We start from the raw sequence: 12,358 nt of genomic DNA, 5'->3' as shown, positions 1-12,358 counted from the left end.
TGGCCTGCAGAATGAGTTCAAAGCTAGCCTGGGTAACTTAGTTGAGACCCTTTCTCAAAGTAAAAATAAATAAATAAATGTTTGTGGACATAGTTCAGTAGAACAGTGCATAGGCCCGCATGCCTGAAGCCCAAGGCTCAATCCATAATATCACACACAGACAAAAAAGGCAATCCCTGCTTAGGAAGAGTCTGATAATACACTCTAATAAGGCACTGAGGCAGTAGCTACTGTCTCTCACCCACGTAAACTCCTGTATGCCACCAGACAGCAGAAAGATGACTCAGAAAGCTTTGCGTGATTGATAGGTATTTGTTTTGACTTTAAAAGACAACATAAAAAGAACAGCCCCTGCTGTACAAAACTGTAAGTCTACTCTCATATGTGTAAGCCTAAAAACCAGACGGATGAAAAAGGATACCCTATTAGGAGACGGAGAAGCTGGCACTAGAGTGCTTGGTAAATACCACCTATTAATTTCAGCTGACAAAGACCCTCACCCTGCCTTGTCTAAGCTTTGTATTCTTTGAGTCAGGCGAGGCTAGGCTTGGCTGAGTTAACAGTGTCCCCTGCCCCCATCTCCGTGACTTAGGAAGGCCAAAGTTTATTTCCCTGTTTATGATTCGTGTTCATCATAGTTAGCAAGTAGCTGGGGTCTGTGGTATTCTGTGGGACCCTCAGCCGACAGAACAGCTGTTGTGAAGAAACATCGTAAGCTCCTGCAATAGACGGAGAAGAAAACTGGGTGTTGGCTTTGAAAGCTTTCTCTCAGAACCGACATGGTTAACTTTTGCTTACATTCACCAAGCCTGGCAAAGGATAAGTCCAGGCCTGACTTCAAGGAGGGGTGGCTGAGTGATCCCACCATGAGCCAGAAACGTTTCCTGATATCACTGAGGATGACTGTAGTTTGTCATATTTAGGACGCAAAAACTCAGTTTCTAGGCCACTTTGGTTATAAACACTCACTTCTATTCTGAAGTGGCACTGTCTCAGAGACCAGTCATCTTTTCAGGATAAGAGGAGTGGGGTGTGAGCAAGCAGTTTTCCTAACACGTGAGGAGACGGGGATTCCTTTAAGGACTTGGGCATCATTTTTTTTTTTCTTTATTTGGCTTTACTGGGTTATAACTGAGAAGCAGAAAATGAGAATTGCTTAATGTGTATGACCTGATGCCTTGACATACAACTACAGTGAGAATGGTCACCATAAACTGTTGGGGTCCACACTAGCCCCACGTTGGGGTGGCCAAAAACTGTCGAGGCCCGAGCAAAATGTTGAGGCCCGGGCCGACCCACGTTTGGGTGGCCGCTGTATCCCGGCCCAAGCTGCTGCTCTGGTCCCTGGGTCGGGGTTCAGCAAGAGAGAGAGAGAGTGAGGTTGGACTCGAAGAATGGAGACCAGACAGTGTATTTCAATCCCGTTTATTCTTCAGTCTCTCTTCCTGGTCTAAGTCCCAAGTCTTGAGTTCCTAGTCCCTAGTTCCTAGTCCCTAGTGCCTCCAAGTTCCAAGTTACTTCTTCCAAGTTCTCTTCCAAGTGCCCTGCTACCTGTCTGTGTTTGGTTCTCTCCTCTGTGTCTCCCTAATGTCTGATGTGTCTGATTCTGATCTGTTCTATTTCTGCCTTTTATATGTCTCACTTCTAAGCCACGCCTTTTGGTCACACCTTTAATCATGCCCTTAGGTCTTGTCTCTAAATCTTATCTCTAAATTACACTCTTAAGTCACACACCTTTAATCTCACACACCTTTAATCTCAAGGTATCTAAACCAAGATTATCCGAGTGTGCTCAGCTGTTGTAGGCTATTGTAATCCAAGTCACATGTCAGGATACATGGCTCAAGATGGCTGCAAAGCTGATAGCCACTTTCTGCTAAAAGTCGGCCCCCAACAATAAACAACCTACTCGACACAATCACCACTAAGCGTAGTGATTGGCTCCGTTTTATTGGGAGACTGTTCACAATCTGCCGTAGCATATTTCATATTACAGCGGAACGTCAGTGGAGAGTTATCATGCTGTCCAGGAGGTCTCTAGAACCTGCTTGGCTGCGGTAACCTAAGCTTCTTCCTCTTTCATGCCCATTTCTCATTTCCTTAGCTGCTATGCAGCCTCCTTCTTACCCTCGGCCTCTCTGTGCCTAATTATTCTGGTTTCTCAAGTAAGCGAGATGGGTCACTCAGCTTCTCTGCATAGTGATGTAACTCTCATCCCTCTTCCTACTTCAGTTGCCCTGGTCATCACGTTTCAGCAGCTGCTGCCTATGGTGGTGATTGAGTAAGAATGGGAATCACAGGCTCTGTGCACACGCAAGATCGGCTCTTCAGTCCCACACCCATGTAGCAGTTATTAAAAATTATGTACAGACACATTTAAAGACATTTTAGTTTTCAAAAAATTTTCCTCTTAGGCTGAGATTCCATCACTGAGAATTAGAATTCTGGATGGAAAGTTTTTGGTATCGACTTAGAGTCCTGGGGAATCCATGCTTATGTGTAAGAATTAGTGATAAATACCCACATGTGCTATCTGTTCATCTTTCAAAGGAAACAGTCATGCTTTGCTATGGCTAGATGTTTAAAAACCTTGCCACACGTAGTGTCTCTTTCAGCAGAATCGACGACAACAGTGTTTATTGGTCACATGTAACTTGAGCCTGTCTCTCTGCCAGAGATTTGCTGCTTTTGAAACACCCTGTTAAGGTTCTTGCAAGGAAACAGATTCTCCCAGTGTTTGGGGCCAGTGAGTCAGAGGTCCACAGTCATAGCTGCAGTAGCGTTAATGCCGCTAAGCAAGTAGCATTCCTAGTGTCCTGGGGTTTATGAAAAGTTTCACCAAAGTGACATTAAGAGAAGTATTCTGAACTTCCCCGAGTGACTCATAGCAGCTGCTTGATTCACTCTTTGAAGCAGAGGTGTCGGTGTATAAATAAGAATGACCGCAGAACACAGTGTCAACACACCCCTGGAAGACGCTATCGTCATTAATAAGAGCGGTTTCTGTTCTGGGTTCTGTTTTGAGCACCCGGGCCTTGGAAAACACTCTTTAGTTGCCTGGTGACGATTTTTCTATAAAAGACTGACAGTAACTGTGATCTGATTTTTTTTTTAAATAAAATTTCCAAAGGAAAACATCTCTACAAGGTGGAGCGTTCAAGATAGAGCCCTACTTCAATGCCTCCTTACCCAGTTTCTCCTCACTTTAATTTTAACGATAAGGAAATTCCAGAATCCCACCAACGGCTGAGTGCAGTTGACTGTTCTTAACCTTTCTCTTGTAGCTATTTTAATCCAAGCTTGGTATTTGGGATGCTAGCGCTTTTTGCACCAATAGTGAATTTACTGGTCTTATTTATTTATTTATTTTATAAATCTATTTATTTTATATATGTGAGTACATTGTAGTTCTCTTCAGACACACCAGAAGAGAGCACCAGATCTCATTATAGATGGTTGTGAGCCACCATGTGGTTGCTGGGAATTGAACTCGGGACCTCCGGGAGAGCAGTCAGTGCTCTTAACCACCGAGCCATCTCTCCAGCCCACATTCTTACTTATTAAATGAACTTACTTAGTTTTGAGGTAGGATCTTGCTCTGTAGCCTAGGCTGTCCCAGAACTCACTAGGATGAGTTAGCCTGAACTCATGCCATTCCTCCTGCCTCAGCCTCCCAAAATGCTGGGTTACAAGTGGAAGCCACCATTGGCAGCAATGACTATTCCACCTGTCAGCCGCTCTCCATGGAAGGTGTCGGGGCAGATTGTCTTGTGTTTGCAGCCGTGCTCTGTATCCCTGATGGCTGCATGCTCTGTGTCCCTAGGTTTAGCAGGAAGCAGCAGTTATGAGGTAGCAGTAGAGCTTATTCAGAGTGGCTTGTGTTTGACTTTGTATTGTAACCGATACTGAAATCACAAACCGCTTCTTAGGTGTCCCTTGGTGTCTAGAATAAGATATGAACAAAAGAGGTTGCTGTTTTCATAAGATAAATTCCAAAATTAAATAAAAAATAAAATTAAAAAAAAAAAAGCCTACAGTTCATAGGCAGGACCACTAGTGAGTTGCAAATCCTTGGAGCTTGGATTTTACTGTGGGAAGTGGGATACTAGGATGATGGAGATATGTATAGAGGTCTAAGCCTGAGCAGATGGGCATTCTTTCTCTTTTGGAGATGTGATGATCCAAGTTGAGTTGTGGTTACAAAAGGCTCTTCACAACACCGCTGTTGGATGTATCCCACATTACACTGATGCTCCAGAGAGGGAAGTTGGCTGTGGGTACTGCAGCCCGCGATGATGATTGGCTGGTAATTTCTGTTGTGTACAGGAACCCAGGTCCACAGAGGGCAGTGAGTACTTCGACAGCCACTCAGATGGACTGAATGCAGAAGTGCAGCTGCCCGCACAGACATCTGCCTTACTGTGGTCAGGGGGCTTGGCTCAGACCCTGCCTCACGGAAGCGAATCCACTCACGCCATCGGCGGACAGAACATTTATGAGAATTTCATGCGAGAGCTGGAAATGAGCAGGACCGGCACGGAGCACGTGGAAACGTCCACAGAGACCGTGGAGTCCAGCAGCGAGTCCCTCAGCTCCCTGGAGCAGCTGGATCTGCTCTTTGAGAAGGAGCAGGGCGTGGTCCGAAAAGCTGGGTGGCTCTTCTTCAAACCCCTTGTCACCTTGCAGAAGGAGAGGAAACTGGAACTGGTGGCTCGGAGGAAGTGGAAACAGTACTGGGTGACCCTGAAAGGTATGTGGGTCACAGCTCACGGGAGGCGTGTCTTTCCTCCAGCTGTTATCTCACTAGAAAGTGCTGGTGGGGTCAGCATTGATGAGGAAGTCCTGTGTGTCTAAGCATGTGTGTACATGCACATATGTGTGCACATGCACACAGACTCTGGAGGAGTCTCTCAGGTATCATTTCCCTAGGTACCATTTGCCTTATTTTGAGATGTAGTCTCTCACTGGCTGGGAAGTTCCCAATGTGGCTAAACCAGCTGACTGGTGAGCCTCAGCATCCCCCTGTCTCCATCTTCCCAGTGCTATAAAGACTGTTACTATGCCTAAGTATTTTTTGTTTGTTTTAATGTGGATTCTGGGGATCAAATGCAAGATAAGGATCCCCTCAGCTAAATGGGGATCAAAGATTTATGCTTGCAAGGCAAGAACTTTATGAATTGAGCCACTTTCCCAGCCCTGACTTGAGAGATTGAGATCTATTGTCTCACAGTTTTATTGAGAAATCTTAAAAAGTCTGCTTAATAGTTAGCCATTTATATATGTTATTATGTCTAAGAAGTAATACTTTTTAAGTTAAAGACATTTCTGTGTCTATTTCTCTGCTATTCTCTGATATGTTGGGTATATCTAGACTAAAACAAACCCTAAATAACTGCCTCATATACTTCATTTAACTGTATCCCCATTCTGCACGTGCCTAGAAGCAGTGTCCTTCCTAGACAGAACATTACCTAGAAGACTAGACTTGCACTACCCCTTTTATTGACTCCGAAAGTCTGTTCCCACTACTGAACAGCTGCTTCTTTATTCACTTGCTTGACATTGGGGGTTGGACCTGGGGTCTTGAACAAGCTAAGCATATGCTGAGAGACCATGCAACACTCTCAGTGCAACCTCACTCTTTCTAATAGTCCCTCCTTCCCCGTGTTCCTTTCTCAGACCAGAAATAGGAGTTGGTCTTGTTAAGGTAAGAGTGCCTCACACAGGCACTGCTAATTAACAGTGGTGATTGCTTTGCTCCCGGTGGCTGTGCAGGTTGGAGGAACTCCATCCTATGAGGCATCGAGATACCCCTGTTAGCATCTGATCTATGCAGGTGCAGGCAGAAGGTCCAACCTCAGCCTCTGCAAAGGCCACCTGTGAGTGTCAGAGACACTGAACAGGATGTCTCAGAAATCAGATGTTCCCACATGTTCTTCCAACAGGGGAGGGAGCGGAAACACAAATCACACATGTGTGCAGTAGGTATGAACTGCCTGGTGTGCCTCTCTCACAGTAACCCTGCTTAGCTTTCTTTTGCTCTCTGGTAATTTCTGAATCCCTTCCCCGACCTTGATGTGTAGATGTCACTTCTTAATGGCCTCTAAGTTCCTCTAGTAAGCTCCCCCAGTGGACCATGTGTGCTGTGTGCATAAGCCCCAGGACCCAATAGCTTCTCATTATGGGTTAGGATCCTTATGGTTCATGGTTGGCTGAGGAAATCATAGAACTGACCCAGTTGTTAATATCCCAGGGAAGCAGGCTCTCATGCATGAGTGAGGAGATTTTAAAAGTTGCAATAGAGGACCAGATCCAGTAAAAAGTTTGAAAGGATAAGAAAATAAAGCCTTAGCTGCCTCTAGATGGGCTATGAAATTTTGTGGAAACATTTTGTAAGTGGGAAAGGTTTAAGGGTTTGATTTGCAGGCCGTAGGGAATATGTTTCCAGGGTGACAGGGTGGAAGCAAAAGTAAACATGTCTTCAAAGGTGGCAGTCCCCCTTTTTTCCCCAGGTCCCATGTGACAGACTTCCTAGGGAAAAATAACAGGTCCATAGTACCAGGCATGAAATCCTTCCTGTGGAGCAGGCCTCCAACCCAATCCACAGCCTTGGCCACCTGCCATAGCCTTCATGTCTCCACCTCTGCCCTCTGGGAATTTGCTGTGTTAAGGTCAACTTTCTTGGCTTCAAGACTGTAAATTATAATGTCGGAACGAATGCATTTGGGTTAATCTCATTTGGAAACAAAGAGATGTGTATATGCATACACATTTAAGTAGCGTTTGGAAATTACTCTTGAAGCAATCATGTGGAAACATTGGAGTTGGTTTTCTGTCGAGAGGGATTAGGGCTGAACCATCTTATGACCTGCTGTCACTGATGTATGCAGTGCTAAGCAGACAAAGATTCGAGTTTGGAAGATAAGAGCATTTAATGGGGACCATCTGCCTTTCCCAATGGATAGATTCTCCTGCAGTTCACAGGGACACCCTAGGTTGAAGAATTGTCAAGGTTTCTACAATGTTTCTCAAAATCTACGACATTCTGTGTGGTGTCAGGATAAGACCTCATCAGGATGGGTTTTTGGATGCTATGAACTCTGCCCCAAGATAGGCTCCCCACAGGGAGTGAAGGGACAGTGTGAATTGAGAGTTAGTCTAAGAGCAGGCAGGTTTGAGGAGAGGCCTAGATTGCTGGTCTTCCACTGTGGCATTTCTGTTACTTCCTGTTTTATTCTTGTTCTTCCACTGCCGGTCGGTCAGCCATGTTTTCCTTTGTGCTCCTATAGCCAGAATGTCTACTTAATCCCTCTAGGAGCTAGTAGGCATGGGCTAGGGTTGATGGCTGCACCACAGGGGTGAACTGAATGATGAAGGTTTCCTGGACATGAGTTGGCTTCTTTCTGTCAACCCCAGGGCCATCTTCAAGGTACAGAACCCCCTTCAGTGACAAATCAGTACAACCAGGGTAAGGTTGACTCCTGAACCAGCCTATGATGCTGCATCTTGGACCAGTTTTAAATTGAAATGTCCCCAGGGCACATTTCTGGGGTTGAGATGCTTGGTGTGACCTCTTTTGGTCTCTGTTCAGGTTCTGGATTCATTTTCTTTAGATAAATTGACTCAAATCATGGTTGCTGGTATACAACATCGGGTAAACTGGAAAGGAAATACGAATCCACAGGAAGAATTTGGTCCTGGATACAGCAGCATGTGGCGCCCTTTAACTGAGCCTCAGATCATGGTGTGTTGCATATACAAAGACAGATGGGCCTTTCTCAAAGGAAAAGGGCTGGGTTTGTTTTCATGGTCATCCATGTCTGGGAAGAGAGGTGGGTTTATACCAGCAGCTCTGGCTATAAACCTCTGCTGTCTCCTCTTGCCTTTAGTATTTGATTGTGTCCACCTTCCTAGTTTGGACAATGCTTTATTTGTGTTGAGGAGAGACTGCTCATCACTCTCAAGGCAGTGCAATGGTATGACAGGGATAAAGCGCCCACTGGGGAGGCTGTACTTGGGCAGACCTCCTTCCCCTGGCTCTCTGCTACATTACTGGTTCATGTCAAGGCTTAAGAAAGCAGTAAACATGGCAAGAGGAACACGGTGTAAGTGTGTGCACACACATGTGAGCTCATGTGTGAGTGGAGATAAACAAGGCAGGCCTTGCACATGCTAGGCAACCACACACTCAACCTATGAGATCATCTCTAATGCACCTGAACTTGAATGAGGACAGAACACAGTGGTGGGCCCCGCCCACTCTGTGCTGGAGAAGATGGGCTGGGGGCTCCCCACTGTTGATGGGAAGGGTTTGCATCCACAGCGACCACATCATTGATATGTGTCGGTGCTTAGTGTGTAAAATGATGCTTAAACTATTTCACCAGAGCTAGGGAGATGGCTTAGTCAGTTAAACCTTGCTACACAAGCACGAGGGCCTGAGTTTGATCCGTAAAGCTCATAATTTATAAAAAGGATACAGTAGTGTAGTGTGTAGTATAGTGTAGTGTATAGTAGTGTGTAGTATAGTGTGGTATGTAGTATAGTGTGTATTATATTGTAGTGTGTAGTGTAGTGTAGTGAGAATCTTGGTGTCTTTAAAAATCCAGTTATGTTATGTGAACACGTTTTTGCTTTAATCCCAGGGGTGGGGTATGGGGCTGCCTCAGCTTGTCCACAGCAGTGGACTATTTGCCTTGTGTGTGCTCTGGGAGGGGCATGATCTTTGTCAGCTGCAGATAGTTTAATTCTGAGAACTCTTGAGCAGGTAGAGACGGGAGAGGCCCAAGGGGTTCGGTGGCTACTCCCCGTTACTGCCCCCACTGCTGCTGCATTTATTATTACTGGTATACTGGACTGTTGGATATCCTGATGACAAAGATTAGACTTGCCCCAAGGGACTGTGTCCCAAATCAGCAGGAATTTGTTGGCTGAAAGAGGTCTTCCCCTCTAACCTTATGTGTCTCCTACGTAGTGCTGATGGTTTGGAAGGGATTAAGGTGGAGTAAGGTTGAGAACGGTAGAAATAGCAGAACCCAATAAAATAGATAAAAAGATTCTCCAACACCCCAGACTAGTCAACTAAATGAAGGAAAAAAATGGAGAAAGCCCGACTCAATGAGCAAGGTAGATGGCGCCTTAAGAAAAGACACAAAGTTGACCTCTGACCTTCACATGCAAGTGCTCATATATGAATGCATACAAACTTCTCTTGGGTGAAGCTTTGAAGTGGCCTTATGCTAGAAAACCTACTCCTGGGTTTCTTAGAAGCAATGGTTAGCTTAATAATGATGCTTCATTATACTATTGAAGCTGAATCTTTGGCCTGTAAATCTTTATAGCTTATCAAGGAGAATCAAACATTAAAATCACAGGTACTGACAGTTTTTAGAGTAATGTTTAGAATCCAGTCATAGTTCATTTTCTGGCTTGTGTGACATGTGAAGTTGTTCAGTATACATTTGAAGAGTCAGCTTGATATATATATATATATATATATATATATATATATATATATATATATATATATTTATAAATGGCCAGGTTCAGTAGATATTGCCGGTTTCCTGGACCATGAACTTATAAGCGTAGCTAACACACATGGGTTTTTTTTTTTTTTTTTTTTTTTTAGTCTACCACATTTAATAAATACATTTGAAATAACACAGTTCTGTACTTGAGATTGAGGATGCTGAAGTTCAAGGGCCTAAGTTCAAATCCACGCTCCACTGTTGTCTCGGCTGGGGCTCCATCCTCAGTTTCTTCCTGGTAGATGCAAGTATGTCACTTTGACAATCTTTTAGGAGAGCTGTGTGGAGAGAGTACCTGGGGAGTCAGGTGGACGTTATTATTGATCAATGAAACCAGGCTGATCATATCATCTAGTTTTTGTTCTGTTCCTGAGAGTTTAACTAGGTATATTGTACATACCAGGGCTTTTTTGTTTGTTTGTTTGTTTTGTTTTGTTTTGTTTTAAGCACTAGCCTCTTGCAGGCATGTGGGGACATTTTGGGATTGTGTCATTTAGTTACATCTTTTCTACACTCTCTTGTCGTGTGGCAGAGACATCATTGTGCTTTTGGCTTTTCTAGGATGTACTCTGCTGTTTTATGAGACCTATGGAAAGAATTCCGCAGACCAGAATAGTGCCCCACGGTGTGCCCTCTTTGCAGAGGACAGCATCGTGCAGTCTGTTCCAGAGCATCCCAAGAAAGAGCATGTGTTCTGCCTGAGTAACTCCTGTGGGGACGTCTACCTATTCCAGGTACCACTCTACAAATGGAGGGGTGAGGTGATGGTGTGTGAATGATTAAGGAGAGACTGAACAGAATTAAGCAGAAAAACACTGACATGAATTCAATGGATGCTCCATTAAGCTTTGGGATAAGGGTGTGGGCTGGAGACTGTGGCTTCTCATACGCACCAGTGCCATGGTCACGGCCATTTCTATAACAGGCATTTGTCTGCTGGTTCTGAAGTCTAAGGCTACTGCCTTTCATATCCACGCCAGGACAGAGAAAATACTGCGCTCTGTGCTCTGGGTAACACATGACCTAGAGGGAGAATGTCTGAGAGTTCCAGAACAGAGTTCTGTTAAAGAAAACCTGTGGCCAGGGAAACTTCAGCTGCTCCCAGGAATCCCTAGTGAATGTCAAAGAAGCTTTTCAGGTTCACTAGCGCCTCCCGAACAAGTGTGAAAGTGGCGGCTGCCTTTGGAGAGCAATACCCAGGATGTCTGCCATTACGATGTCTGGCAATTCCATAGAAATACCTAGCATGATGTTGAATCTGGCAGCCTGACTTCTGCTACCGTTGCTCGGCACCTGTATCTTCTTGACACTTTGGACTTTGAACAGAAAGGTTTATAAGGGTACAGAAGCTAGGCATGGGGTAACTCACACCTGTAATCCTAACCCTTGGGAAACGGAGGCAGGAGGATGACTGTGAGTTCAGGATTATTCTAGGCTACATAACGAGCTCCAGCATAGCCTGGTCTATACAGAGAGACTCTGTGTTGAAAAACTATCACTATAACCACCACCGACAAAAACAAAAGAACATACAGGGTTCTGGCATGAATGTAATATGGATGGTGTAATGTCATGGTGGGTGGATAAACCCTTGTTTTCTGTCACTAACTGTGGACTGGTTTTGTTCCTTGTCTATATATATATATATATATATATATATATATATATATATATATATTTATGTATATGAATCCACTATCACTGTTTTCATACACACCAGAAGAGAGCATCAGATCCCACTACAGATGGTTGTGAGCCACCATGTGGTTGCTGGGAATTGAACTCAGGACCTTTAGAAGAGCAGTCAGTGCTCTTACCCACTGAGCCATCTCTCCAGCCCAATTCCTTGATGGCCACACTAAGGTTTCTGCCTTACTTTTATCTCCTCAATGAAACACCCAGACAAGAATCATCTGAAAAAAAAAAAAAAAGGTTTATTTTCATTAGTTCATGAGTCTGGGTCCCAGTCCATCACTGTGAGGAAGTCTCGGTATTGGGGGGGATTGTGTTGAGATGGCTGATTATATTATAGTCACAGTGAAGGGCTGAGAAAGAAACAAACGCACACACAGTTGTTCGTGCTCGACTCTCTTTCTCTACTCTCACGCAGTCCACGACACAAAGCCGGGGAATGGAGCTCCCTACTTCAGCCTGGCCGTTTCATATCAATTAAAGCAGTCAGGACTGTCCCCCATAGACATGCCCACAGGCCAGACTAATCTACACAATGCTTCATGGAGAGGCATGCTGGGAGATCCTAGGATGTACCAAGCTAGCAGTTAGAACTAGCCAGCGTAGACTCTTTGAATCTGAGTTGGGTGTTTACATCTGGGAAGCTAAACATTTTTGTTTTGTTCTTGCTTTTGTTTTTTTTTGTGAAGAGACTCCTTGGGTTTGACGCATCAAAGCTTGCTCTTCCATTTTGAAGAGAACACTTTCTGTTCAAATAATCTTAAACAGTTCCCCCATCGTGTGTTTAGGCTACTAGCCAGACAGATCTGGAAAACTGGGTCACTGCCATACACTCGGCGTGCGCATCCCTCTTTGCAAAGAAGCATGGGAAGGAGGACACCGTCCGGCTGCTGAAGAGCCAGACCAGAAGCCTGCTTCAGAAGATAGACATGGACAGCAAGATGAAGAAGATGGCGGAGCTGCAACTGTCTGTGGTGAGCGACCCCAAGAACAGGAAGGCCATCGAGAACCAGGTACCATTGATTGCATGTCACCCAATCGCCACCTGCACACATTCCCGTGTGAGTCACCTTCTCCCTTCTCAGTTCTTCTTCCCATTACTCATTCTCCAGTCTGCACATACTGATATTTCTAAG

The 12,358-nt window shown here is 44.7% G+C and overlaps 1 protein-coding gene across 4 annotated transcripts in view; it reads left to right on the top strand.

Annotated features, from left to right (window-relative positions):
- Positions 1-12,358, top strand: part of Tiam2 (TIAM Rac1 associated GEF 2) — a 204,525-nt gene that overhangs the window by 102,220 nt on the left and 89,947 nt on the right. For all 4 annotated transcript variants that reach the window (XM_076926716.1, XM_076926717.1, XM_076926718.1 and 1 more), the window contains 3 exons: positions 4,327-4,750; positions 10,092-10,264; positions 12,011-12,235. In XM_076926716.1, coding sequence (XP_076782831.1) covers positions 4,327-4,750; positions 10,092-10,264; positions 12,011-12,235 — 822 coding nt within the window. The remainder of the gene's footprint in view (positions 1-4,326; positions 4,751-10,091; positions 10,265-12,010; positions 12,236-12,358) is intronic.

Source organism: Arvicanthis niloticus, chromosome 28 (assembly GCF_011762505.2).
Source record: "Arvicanthis niloticus isolate mArvNil1 chromosome 28, mArvNil1.pat.X, whole genome shotgun sequence".
Taxonomy (NCBI): domain Eukaryota; kingdom Metazoa; phylum Chordata; class Mammalia; order Rodentia; family Muridae; genus Arvicanthis; species Arvicanthis niloticus.
Note: the sequence above shows the minus strand (reverse complement) of the source record. Positions and strands in the feature narration are given on the sequence as shown.